The sequence below is a fragment of the Bactrocera latifrons genome, unplaced genomic scaffold, assembly GCF_001853355.1.
Source record: "Bactrocera latifrons isolate USDA-ARS-PBARC rearing strain unplaced genomic scaffold, ASM185335v1 scaffold_13, whole genome shotgun sequence".
NCBI classification, from domain to species: Eukaryota; Metazoa; Arthropoda; class Insecta; order Diptera; family Tephritidae; genus Bactrocera; species Bactrocera latifrons.
The window spans coordinates 1895917-1910034 of record NW_017534741.1 but is presented as its reverse complement, the minus strand read 5'-3'; the positions used below and the strand labels follow the sequence as shown (position 1 = coordinate 1910034).

The window sequence follows — 14118 nt, the reverse complement described above, 5'->3', positions numbered from 1 at the left end:
ATATATTTGTTTTAATTTTATTCAATGAATTGAATTATAATTTCCCGAAAATTCAAATTTAAGTCAAACTAGTTTCGAACTAAACCGAAAAGCACTAATTCGTAACTGCTACTATATATAAAGACTACTTGAAATATTATCAACTATACAACCATTTATTATTAAAATGTTTTATATGTGTCCATTTCAACTTATACTTACTTGAGACTTCAAACAAAATCTAAAAATACCAGCTTCTTTTGGGTATATCTAGTTAACTTCACTGCATGGTATATATAGTAGTTTGTACATGTATACTAATTGTGTATTGCAAACCAATACGTGCGGCACTTATCTTCAAGCATCTTGCAAACGCAAGTACCCGTCTATGAGCACATATACATATATGCATGTAGCAATGGCTGTAATGCTGCAAGCGGTTTCTTATTATTGTGATATATACATATGTATTACTATCCGCACAGTTGCTCATACTGACATATGCAGAATTTGAAAGACAACTTTGTGATATTAGAGCAACGAAATTGAACTCAAACGTTGCGTGAACGCAAGCGATGACTTTCAATTGAAAACTGTCAAGCTTACGCAGCGCGTCGATGCTTGCACATAGTTACCTATAATTTGCTCCTATATCTATTCATATACGAAGGCATGTACGTATGATTTTCTTTATAGGCTCGACAAGCATCTGAGGCGTGACTTGGTTGCCACAATTGCTGCCTTTTATTACTATTATTCGAATAATGTGTTAACTGCGCGCAAGCATGTCGTTTTTTATTGCCTCCAACTTCTGCCACATATTGGCTACTGCTACACAACATTTGTTGTATAAACCATTTCTTTGGTTTCAGATTAAATTGCCGTTCATGCTGACCTACTCGGGCCGTATACTGCGTAAAGTAGTGCGCCGTTGGGAAATATGTATGCCTTTGGAAAAATTGTATAATTAATCCAAAAATAAAAAAATGTAGTGTAAATAGTTTTCTTTGAGAGTTATTGATGTTGCTAATGACTATGCCGGCATGAGGATTGCGTTAATTACTACTGAAAAAGCATAGCACTTGTCATACCGTCTCTTGGTGATTAGTCAGTGGTCAGCAAATATTTATTGCTCCACTTTTTCTCCGCCACTGTTATTTAATACAATTTATATGTAACGCTCTGGAAAATAAGTCAAAAGTAAGCGCGAATACCAAATTTTATATTTACTTAGGTTAATCATTAGAGACAGCACAGTAATACAGTTTTTTAGTACATATGTATAACTGAACTTCACATAGGAATAAATAATATTAGCCATAAGCTTGATCGTAAGGTTGTTTTTTGTTATGTAAAGAGTTTGCAGTGTTTTTCGGGAAAGTTTGTAGCAAAATTAAAATAAAAAATATTTTCAAACGCATATGCTTTCCAAGTATTTGTCCAATTTCAACAAAACTAATGTGTAAGGCAACCGATGTATCGTTGACGGTGTAATGGTATGACTACTATATCAGTATTTTGTTTTCGGTATGCCTCAGCATTTCTACAGGAATTCCTTAAAAGGGTTAGCAAGAAATTTAAAGTAATGATGACCATTGCAATTCATTTGCTTGTTTTTTGTTGAAATTATTAGAGTCATGTGCATTAAATACGTCATCTGCTCAACTTGATTTATTATAATTATTATATCATTCTAGCATTATATTTCTCAAAATTTTAATTATATTTCGGCACATTAATACACTGCAATTACATATAAAAACATTTATCAATAAAAAGTTATGAAAAACAATGGATTAAAATTGATGTTTGCCATTATGAGTCCTGTGAACAAATATAAAAATATAGTACACACAGTACTATTGTTGGCAATTGCTTTCGTGAGTTGTCTTAAGGGTTTATATACCGTAAAATTTTTCAAAAAATTGATTTTTCTAATTGAATTTCTTAATGTACATATATTTAATTATACTCACAGAATTTCACATCGCTCTGATGAATATTTTATTAAACATTTCGAAGTTACACGTAAATTTGAAAAGACCTTTCATAGGGTTGGAATTACAAGGCCAAACTTTAAATGCGTTTTTCTTAAAATGATGTTTTCAAAGTCGGTGACCGACATTACTCGGAAACGGCAAAACCGCTTAACCTAGCTAATCGAAGACTTTTTCTTACCGATAAAACTTTTTATAAACAATTTAAAGCCGTAATTTTGGTCAAAAATCGATTTTTTTGGAGAAACCGCCATTTTGTCAAAAAAAATTTATTTTGCTTATTTCTTCGATTTACTTTACTAGATTTAACATTACTACAACGAAATCTATTTGGATTTTTAATTTCAGAGGATCCAGTTCAGAGATATAGTGGTATGAGAGGAGCTCCCGAATTCCGATCAGTTTTAGTTCCATTCCAAATAAATATTTTTACTAATACTAAGTCTTAAAGTGCTTAGAAGATACCACAATATGTGTACAAATGTTTGGATCAATAAATTGAAAAGTCAGCCGAAAGCATATTATGCTAGCGCTGCGTACTTTAGTTTATTTAATAATTTGTTTATTATGTAAGCTTTAATAAAATAAAATAAAAAAAAAAAATTGAAAAGTTTTCTCAGAAAAATTCTGAAAAATTCACATTCTTAGGAAATGTGACTGCATATATACCCCTTAAGGGAATTTTTAACTCATATAAAATTTCACTGAAGTTGTAAGTGTTGTAAACCTCAGACTGCACTTAACCCCAAAAGCTATATTATGTTTGGTTATCTGGCGAAAGCCACTTGACAAACTGACATTTATACTGCTCACACCTTCTTTAATATTCACTCAAGTGATACCATTAAACAATTAATATATTCACTTGAGCATTACACAGTTTTATAATCGATTTTGTGGCATGTACTCTAATCTGTATAAACAACTTTTCAAATGGCGACCACGACTTACTTTGACCACGATCGAATGGAAAATGGTAAAACTTCATTTCGGCAATGTTATGAAATTAATTGACTACAATAACACAAACGTTTTAGTTCAAAAATTATGTTCTACATATCTTGACATTAATAAATATATAACTGCGAATTGTTGTGTGTTTTTTTATAAATATATGTATGGAATAATGATTTATGATTTTTTAAGAAATTTTATGTCGAATAATGTCTTTGATTCCGATCCTTACTTCTTTTTTAATTAATTTTTTTTGTTTAGTAGATCAAGCGAACATTGTAAAAGCAAATTATAAAAATATGCGAAAATTAAAAAAAAAAATTCAAAACCAACAAATATTTTGCCCAAAAATGCAAAATCAAAAAGTGGCATTAAAATATATTACAAATATTGCACAATATAAAAAACTTTTGCACATTATGGCTCCATAAGCGTAAACACTTTACAACAATTTATTTTCCGTTATAATCGCCAAAGTGTCTATCATTGTTTGTGTAAGCGCCATTAGACGTGCACAAATGTTTAACCCAATTTCCAATGCAATAACAAATAAAAACAAACTGTTATGACCCAACACTTTTTGCACGCATATTTGGCATCAAATTGAAGGTCGTTTATGAATGGGTATCAACATACGCGCACATTTACACATTCCAACAATTACATTTTTTCTTTTCTTTTATCGGGTGCAGGCACATTTTGGTTGCTAGCCAAAATAAGTGCGCAATAATAGGTAACCGATTACCTGGACCCCAGTATGTTTAATGCTATGAGTATGTAGTCGCAATACTGTGCTTATTGTTGGTGCCCTTTCAATGTATTTCAATATTTTATCATTAAATCTGAAGTATTAAGTAAATTAAAGATTTGCGGTTTTATTGAATGGCGAACAAATTGCAAGGAATATTGCATTGGAAAATCACTACTTTTTGAATAGGTTTATTAATTTTACAAAATGGAAGTGGAACAAAAGCTACTCAGAGAAATAATATTTAAGAATGAGTGTTGTTAAATTGGTGCAGTCCCCCCTTGTGTATAATTATTGCCTTTGTATGTAATAACATTTTAAGCTAATCAAGTTGAAAGCAGTCAATCAAATGTTTTACAATAACACAGATAATTATAACTTAATCATAATAGATTAAGGATGTGGTCAGCTCATACATAGCTGAAATTTAAGAATACTTTAATTATACAATTTTCACGGTGTGATTTCAAAACCAACACACGTGAGACTTGTTAGGTGTGGGTGCAATGCACGTTTCTCCAACATGGTCTAACCACCTATAAAAATTTGTTATACAGTTATTATATCTGATCTCTATACGAAGTTGAGATTTGTATCATTTGTAAGTAGCGTACTTTTTTTAAATATGATTTAATCAATAATTATATAGAGTTTGTACTCGGATGTCCAGTTTTTAAAGGGGGAAGCTGTCGAAAGACCGAATATGGCGTTGTTAATATTTGTCTGACATTTATTGCAAATAAATGTTTAATGCAAAGAGTGATCATAGTTATTCGTTTGGTTTATACATATTTTAAACTGTAGTCTTCAAGAACAAAATTCGACCATTATTCTACGCTTGAAGGGGGTGCGTTTGTAAATATTTTTGTTTTATTAAATTAATTAATGGCTCTTCAAAATATCATGACAAAATTTCAAGTCGATAGAGCAAGTTAGAGCTATTTTTATATCTTGATGTACACTGTCCACGTTATAAAAATAAGTTTACCACACTGTTCAACACAAAAAGAAGCCTCAGATACCCTCTAAATTATATAGACTTTAAATCATCGACTTATCTAAGTCGATTTAGCCATGCCCTTCCATTCTTTCGTCTGTATATACTACTGTGATCAAATTGAATTGCATTTTGTCCATTTCAACTCCTTCAAAGTAATCCCCTCCCGCTGCTATAAATTTTGCCACCGAATTTTCTAGTCATCATAGCACTTGGAAAAATTCTCCTTCGGTATGGCTATGTAACTAGTCGATTCAGAGTTTGTATTCTCAATTGAGTCAAAACGGTATCCTTGGTCATGTGAATTTGCTGAATAGCCAAAAGTTATTCGAAAGTAAATCAGGCGAAATCGGTAGTTGCGGCACGATATTAGATGAAAATGTTGTCTGACGAATAAACCTTGATCTTTTGACTTTGGATGATCCACCTCCAACTTATAAGGGACATTGAAAATTTCTCTTTTTCCATGTTCGGATGTTCAGATAATTCTTTCACAAATTTGTTCAATGTTGTTGTCATGCCAAAGTTCTAATATTTTGAGGTTTCCGGAGAAGTGAAATATCGTTGGTGCAGTTAGACGTCCTATTTAGAATGACCCTAAATGACAATGACGCCAGAGAATATCGCTAAAACTCGTATAATTCGGTTATGTGACCGTACAATAAGATTAAGTTCGCATCTCAAAGGAGTGCATAGGTCATATTATTAATGAATTCTTACAAATGTTTGACTTATAAATTATAACTTGACGTGGATCAAACACAATAAGGATAAATTTCTGCGCCTCTAGATGATGGATGAAGCATGCGCACATCATTACATCCGCTTAATGGTTGTCACACGGTGACTCTTGTACAAAGCGGGCGCAAACGATGTGAATTATCCCTATAATTTTGGGAAATCATAAAATAATCAAAACTAATTACTGAAATCTTATATTGGATCGATTGAACGTCGATATCAAAATTTAGACTAAATTTAAGCCTTGAAATGCTACAAACTTTTATAAATTTTCATTTCCATCTACTGGACACGTATTATTTTTTTAAATTTTATATTTTCCGAAAATCTGTCAAGCTAAATTTAAACCAATAATTGATCTTAGTCATAACCTAATAAAATTTAAATGAATGGAATATTTCTTGAGGCCAATATTAGAATAGCATTGTGAAAATACAATGACGCTCTGCAGTCAATCAAATGCAAATATGCTCACAATAAACAGCAAAGCAAATTGACGGAGCTAATCACTTGAATTAAATCCAAAAAACCTACATTGAATCCAAAAAGCGAACAATTAGACAGAATGCAATTTGTGACTAATGTAGGTTGTCTGTCTGACTGAGAGATTGATTGCCAGATATATATATGTATGTATGAGTTGATAGCCAATTAAATAAGTAGGCGGGCAGTGCAGGTCATAGGCAGGCATGCCAGCTGCCACCGGTGCTAACAGCTCGTCAGCAACGCAACTACTGCCACTAATAGTAACAACAACACTAGCCATAAGAATAGCATAAATATGTAAGGCTGAACAAAAGTGCAAACTCAACAGGGCACAGCAGCCATGAAAAGCAGACAATAACCGACAATTAGTAACTGCTCTTGGGTCTGTCATGACTCACAAAAAACAGCGGTAACAATTGACTTTGCAACAACCTCAGACACAATCAAAGTCGCAAGTCGCGCTTCGAAGACGTAATCACAATAGCGATTTTGCCACCACGGCAACCAAAAGCCACAATTGTAGTTTTGCCACAAACACACACACACACTAATGCAATCAAAGTGTATATGTGTGTTTGTTTCGCAGTAAAATCAAAAAGGAGTTTTCTTAACTTTATTTGGGAGACGCTGCACTGTTGTATTTCTTTAGTTCATTCATTTGTTGTATTTGTTATTTTGCGCTGGCGGTTTGTTAACTGCATAAATAATTCACACTTACTGCATTGTTGTTCGTGATTTATTCCAAAATTTCGGGCTAACAAAGGCTGCGTATCCACTAAGGTGAACTAAAGTGCTGGTCTTTTCCGTTCCTTGGAGCGCTGTGGGTCTTTAAAGAACCGGAAAACGTATTGTTTTTGTATTTTAAGGCACGTTTATTTAACTGTTTTTAATTTTTATGTTTAAATTCTTATAACTTTTCAACAACCAAATTCTCACTTTTGTTGTTGCTTTGATTGCTTTATGCTATTTGTATGCAAGTAACACTGCGATTGCTTCGTTTCTTGTGGTACACTAAACCGTTAATGCTTGTGCCGTAGTCCGTTAATTTTGCACTTTTGTTTTCAACGCGCGAGCTCAAATACTTAAATGACTTACTTTCTTTGAAAAACTTATATTTTATACCGTAAAATTGCGGAGCGTGTGGAATAAGCGCAAAAGACAGCTTAGCGCTTGCGCTCTTGAGCGGAATTTTGAGTGGAAATTTCGGTGTTGCAGCTTGTAACATAAAACTATATGTTGCCGGGTCAGCGTTCGGCGCTCGCGAAGGTGTTTGAATTTCGTGCTGGATTTTGTACAAATTATTCAAAAGTTGCACTGAAATATTTGAGTGATTTATTATGGCTGCTTCGCTCACCTCTCAGGGAGCATATTTTATAAATGAGTTTTAATTGTAGTTGCGTTCATAGGCGGATGTTAGAAGTGAATTATATGTGAAATAATTATATCATATTTTGTATTTATGAGCCTTAAGTAATATATTAGTGTGGATTATGCTTCCTATTTCCGATTCTATTTTGTAATATTTGGTTCCGGTTCTTTAATATTGAGTGCTAACGTTCTTCATAATTTTATACAAATTTGTTTCAACGAAATTATAATTTTTGAATGCCAAATTCAATACCTTGAACTAACTTAGTTTTTACTAATATTTTAGGAAAGAGTGAAGCAAATAAATTAAAATAATTAATGTTGATATATATTAATTTGCATACAAAATAAAAACCAAAAAATAKCTAGATATTAATAAATTAAAATCACAACCATATCATAATTTTAGTCTGGGTTATGTAATTAATATAAGTGAGTTATATAAGATTAATGAAAGTGAGATTCACATGGTTTAAATAAAAAATGTGAAGTTTTAAAAGAGCAGAGCTTAAGTTTGTTTTAAAAACCTTTGATATATTAGAAATAGTTTGTAATTTATAGGATATTTTGTAGAAGTTTCAATGAGCGCCTCGAAAAAAAAATGAATTGCGGTGCTCTCATAACGCGGTGCTAGATCGTCTGAACACAATAAAGAAAAATCATATTGTTAAATAATCACTTTATTTTGTCTAAATAAAGTTGAAGGTTTTTCGAAATTTAAATTTTTCTTTTTTGGAAACACTAGGAAGAAACTCCGCGCATTTTAGACSATTTGGCAATTTGCCATTGTAAAATGAAAAATTTTAACAAATWGAAAAAGCTCCAGCGCTGCCTTGTAAAGTGTGTATATATACGTTTGTYRCCATTGACGGTTACGTTCTCAACGGTTCCAACTTTGAATAAATGTGGACCGATGATTTGACCGACTTACAAACCATACCAAATCGCTGTATTTTCTATGTGAAATAGGAATCATCGCTGTACAAAATTTGAAATCACAGAGCGAAGCCATGTCACTTGGGAAGGTCAAGCGGCTTCAGTCTATTTGACCGAATATTATCCAATAATGAATGCTGCGCCTCAAGATGGGCGATGGTGTTGCGAATAGTACGCTAAGTAGGCCGATTATGTTGACCATAAGTTGAGCAAAACGCTCGAAACACAATTCTTACACAATGTGAATTTTMGCGATKTGATCGATTTGTAAACRTTGTTCAGGCGTAAGTATTTCCATGCTCACTCATCTGACACCCTTTYCCGTTTGGTCCGACMCCGYCGAAACAGCWCATTTCTTGCGCTTCCCGTTAGATGACGTCGACAACAACCTAGATAACCCTTACCATGCTAACGGGGATTAGGTAACCGTTTGCAAATTAACAACATAGAGGTATAAAAGCAACTTACTTTTACTGTTCCACCAAGAATTTGAGACCTGTGGTGCACTAAATATTTTATTGTGAGGGCTCAAGTTCTCGATCGTTTAAGTAGAGATCACAATCTTTATAGAATGCCTTTACCCAGTTTTTACTTAAGGGGTCATATTTACTTGCAATTTAGAAGATACGCGTTTCTTTGAGAATTTTTTTGAAGCAGCATTTTATTTTATAAACAAAACCCAAAAAGTGTACATTTACAGAATTCGATGTACTTTAATAATCGGCGACTTACATGTAGGTAAAACTTAGATTTTTAACAAAATGGCGGCGTCCCAAAAAAATTCAGGTTTTTTGAAAAAAAAAATTATACAGCCTCTCTGAAGGCTTAAAAAAATCGAAATTGTTATCAAAAGCCTTATTATTTCGATCAGTACTCGACAATTTTATCGAAAAAAGTTAGGTGAAAATTTCACGTAGATCTGTAGAGCTGGTTTGGAAAAATTTTCCACATCGATCAATAATTTTCGAAGCCACAATAAGTTAAAAAAATGCGTCTTCGAAACAATTTGAGAATTTTCAAGAGTTATGCATATATGACAACACTTTATAGCGGTACTTTTTGTAGTATAGCAATATTTTATTTAGAAATAAAATAATGACATTTTATATGTCAAAAATATTAAAAATTAAAAACAAAACACATTTAGCTATTAGAAATGTAAGAGACTGACATGCGATGAAGAAATTATATTTTTTAAATTTAATCTCATTTACGCTATAATTGAAATTAATGTTTTGTTTTATTTTTTTCATTGAAACACGAAGTTTACTCGCGGTATTACTTTAAAAATAATAAAATCGGCCGCTTTTGTATAAGCAAAGAAAAATTAGTTTGTGTTTTACTCATTAAACGTAATAACTTAAAAATTATAATTACAATTAGATAATATGATTTAGTTTACAACAAAAAGTTAAAACTTAATAAAAAATAAAATTGAAGRAAATTCCAAAMGAACCAAAAAGACCTAAAACAAATTTAAGAAATTAATGTAATGTAATGGTAAGCTTTGCGTGGCCAACAGTGTAAATATTCTATACATTCAACATATTCTCAAATATATACATACAATCGTTTTTTTTATTTAGAAATAGACTTTAATTATATAAAAAAATTAAAATTCAGAGAACTGTTAAAAAAGCTATAAAGCTTTTGTGAAAAAGGTATCAGTATGATGTTCGTAAAATCTGGCACATATTCAATTGCCACCACGGCCTGTGTTATTATAACGAGTTAGCTAACTGCACAAATCTGGTCATATAACTAAAATTTAATGGAATAGAACAGAAGTTATAATCAATAATCATGCATTCTAAAAGATTGTTACTATGATGAACATAGTAATGTGTATGTTTATATATAATTAAAAGTTCATTGGGATTTTCATAATTCTTAAGAAATAATCATACTCTTTACGTCAGTTCTAAATAATATATTCAAATATTTAATTATAATCATTCAGTGAATTCTGCATTTATTTTAGTATTTATTTTATACTAATTACTCATTTAAATATATTTCGTGCTGTAGAAGGTAGGCAGAGCGCCAACCACRGCGAACTAATCGAAAGACTTAAGCAAGAAACTCGTTGGTGTGATGAGCAAAATATGAAAGAACTCTTCAGCGCTGCATAGCGCTTAAAGTAAACCATTAAACCAATTAATAAGTAAAAACAACAACACTTAAGCAAACGTCTAACTGTATTTGCATATAAATATGTTATTAGATGCGCTGTCTGTGCGCTAACGGGCGGCGCAAAATACAGGTTTTGCGCTAAAAACCTTAAGATGTCTGATCATTTGCAACAAATATGAGCACATTCATGTATTTGCATGTATACGTGCGTACATTTTCCAGATTTTACTTGCTGATTTTCTCAGCCTTCAGTGGTTTGCCTCTATGAATTCACTTTTCCATTCTTTGTTTTATATTTTTACAATGAACATTTGTTTTATTACCGACTCTTGCGTAGTTGTTGTTACACAGTATTACTGCACAAGGTGTATTTTCATACATATTTACATTCATACATTGTATGTACAAGCAATTTCATATATTAGCGTGTATTTATTTAAAACAGGCACCGGCGCCGCTTATACTCACATTGAATTGATGCGATACGGTGTGACGTTGCTGCCTACGGGCATCCAAGGCACCCACGGCGACGATAGTGCAATAAGCTGCTTAGACAATATGTATATGCTGTCCGCCAGTGCAACACAAAGATGCGCTGATGCTTCACTTGTTATTTTCGTTTTTGTTGTGCCGCTCAGTTAGTCTGCGCCGACAATATCAACGAGATATCGCTTTAAAACCAGTAATTGCGAGAAGGTGGAGGTTACATTAGATATTGATATGTTGCTAGTTCTGAGCGCTTCGCTAATAGTTGACTGCAGAAATATTAGTAAAAAGGTTATATAACAAATATAATAAATCCCCAATTTTTTATTAAAATTTTTCTATTTTGAATATTATAAAATAAACACTTGGCAACACGCGGCCATTGCACTCAACATTCAAATACGTTTAGTGGCGATAATATTCTTGTTACGGCTACCATTCGTGTGTGGCGTATACTTTCGCTTTTATTTCGCGCACAACAGTTCACTGAGGCGTGCGGCAGCCGGAATTTTCGCTCTAACTCCACTTGTGCAATACTAAGATGCTTCTGCTAGCGTTGTTGTTGGCGCAGCTGTTGCAGCAATTCACCAGCCGGCATTCACAGCTCACCATTGTCCAATGCACTTTCACTCAGCGGCTCATTGAGGCGTGATTGCGGCACTGCTCGCTGAGTGTGAATTCGGTATTAGTTTACAGTTTCGTCCCGCAAAGATGCTCCTGCCACGGCAAGTGTAACAAGCCTCGCCAGCCTTCGCCGTACAGCTGTTGAGACTGGCTTGCATTGCTTGCAACTGGTTGYTGTTGTGCGCGTTATTGTGTGGCGCGTGCACTGACCGTTGCTACTCGTTTGGGCGTTGCATGTTTTATTTATATATTTTTTCTTTTAAATGACGGCATTTATTATTGCAAAATATTTGGTGCAATATATGCATTCAAAGTGAAAAAAATAAGTTATACACGCACAATTTACATATTTCTATTTCTGCTTAGTGTTTCTCGTATGAATTTGCAAKTGATTCATAAAAGAAATGTGTGCACTTACACGGTTGCACGGATACACATGAACCCGAAATGTGTACCATAGCGAATCGTAATCACGTTTTAAAAATCGCAACTTGAAGCAGTAACAGCTTCATTAAATGCCGTAATATATACATAAGGGTTATCCTTAAATATTAAAAACTTATTTCGTTACCGGTTTTACTTAATCGGAATACGTCTTTCGTACTACATATAATATTTGAAGACATCATTTGAGTAAAAATTGAGATAAAGTCATGTAAACTTTTACAAGTTTTCAGTGGTCAGATTACGAGAACGGTATTGTAGATGCACCGAAACGTATAGCTCCCACGCCCACAAAACGTCACTCATTGAATACCTATAAATCGCAATTACCAAGCCGAAAATTAAGGTACAAAACTGTTATTTGRTACAACGAATCGCATCTGTGGTTTGAAAATTTTTGAACGTACAGCAAGGTCCCACCCCCCAATACATTTTAGGTTTATGTATATCTCTCAAACCATTCAAACTCTTTCACCCAATAGTAATTTAATTAACTAAATTTAGTGAACGTATTTTTCTCCTRACGAAGTATTATGACGAGTTGAAATCCGGGCGATTTTCTATTTCTTCGTTCGTCCGTACGCCCGAGCAAGCTGTAACTTGAGTAWAGMTTGAGATATCTTGATGAAACTTSATTTGCGCGTTCCTTGGTAAAAATAAAGGTATGATTTCGTAAATGATCATTGTCGGACAACTGCCACGCGCAAAAGACGCCATTAATCAAAAACCTATAAGTTCCAAAGTAAGATATACACAAAACTCTAATTTGGCGTAGGGAATCGAGTAGCAAGCGGTATATAGTATATGGGTGCAAAGATTGGAAAAAGGGGACGTGGCCCCGCCATTTAATAAATTTAATGTACATATCTCTTAAACCACTTAAGATACAACAACCAAATTCGTCAGCGCAAATACTATAAGAACTCTTACCGACAATGTAAAAATGAATGAAATCCTAATATAAAGGTACTGTTAAAAACTACTAAAAGCGCTATAAACCAATAACTAAATACGCCAGAGACACTTTACGCTTTATAGGAGCTGTTGTGAAAATTGGCCGATGGGCGTGGCACCGCCCACTTTTTGATGAAAACACATAARTCAAAACCCGCCCGGCAGATTTTTACAAAGCTCAGTATATGATATTCTACTGCCATTCCTATGCTGCATTGTGAAAATGGCTGAAATCAGACTACAATCGCGCCTWYTTCCCATAAAACACAATTTTAAATTCTATTTGATTCTTTCACTTTCTGCGTACAAATYAAGAWGCAATTAATATAAATGGAASGAAAAACGATCAATTTGGAGYGAATCCTTTCCTKATAATAGAATCTCTGTGYATCAAAAATARTTTCATTCGGGTCAATACTTTTTAACTTTTTTTGGTTAAATAAAGCTTATGATCTCACCTTTCCAACACTACTTGATTTTTTCGGAAATTAATAGGACTGATTTTCTTCCGACGAGCGAGGGCGCAYCGACTGGACTCTTGAGAGGCCATTCCTAGCTAAYGAACGAGTGGCTGGTCAGTTRTCTYCGAGCATTTGAAGAGTCAGGACAAACATTTTCGCGCGACGTGTTTCTGTGAGTAGTGCATGCCGAAAATGCAGCGTTCGTTAGAGCAGTGGTACGCGATTAAATTCTGTTAGAATTGGTTCCTCCTGGACAAATCATCAATGCCAAGTTTTACGTGGAAGTTCTCAACAGACTCAAACGAAGGGTCAATCGGGTCCGACAAGACATCGCAGCAGATTGGAAGTTCCACCACGACAACRCCCCCCGACTCACATCATCTTTCTTGGGATCAGCTACAGCTACCTAACTTCTCGGACTTTTTTGTTTTCTTACCTGAAAAGGCCGATGAAAGGCAAGTATTTTGAGACGACAGCATACACCTCGGCTCTCAAGGCTATTCCGGAGAATGCCTTCCGTGACGCCTGCAATGCTTGGAAATCGCGCTGGCAGCGCTGCATCGACGCAGAAGGAGCCTATTTTGAAAATGTTTAAATAATTGTAACGRTTGGTTCAATAAATTTTTTAAAATCGACTCAGTCCTATTACTTTATGGACAAACCCTGTACATGGTATGACACAATGTGATTGGTTGGTTCTTTTAATTCAGTTTCTTCGAAGATAGTATGTACTACGTATCTCAACTTGTACACATAGCTGTCAAAATTTAACTATCTCTTGAGCAGGGTGAATTCGTGACGTTTGCACTC

General features: G+C 33.8%; 1 protein-coding gene across 1 annotated transcript in view; it reads right to left on the bottom strand.

Moving 5' to 3' along the window:
- LOC108978931 (putative mediator of RNA polymerase II transcription subunit 26) overlaps positions 1-6978 on the bottom strand; it is a 30905-nt gene extending 23927 nt beyond the window's left edge. The window contains exon 1 of the mRNA XM_018949450.1: positions 6621-6978. Within this exon, the coding sequence (XP_018804995.1) occupies positions 6621-6625 (5 nt within the window). The 5' untranslated portion in view covers positions 6626-6978. The remainder of the gene's footprint in view (positions 1-6620) is intronic.
- Positions 6979-14118: the final 7140 nt, after the last annotated feature.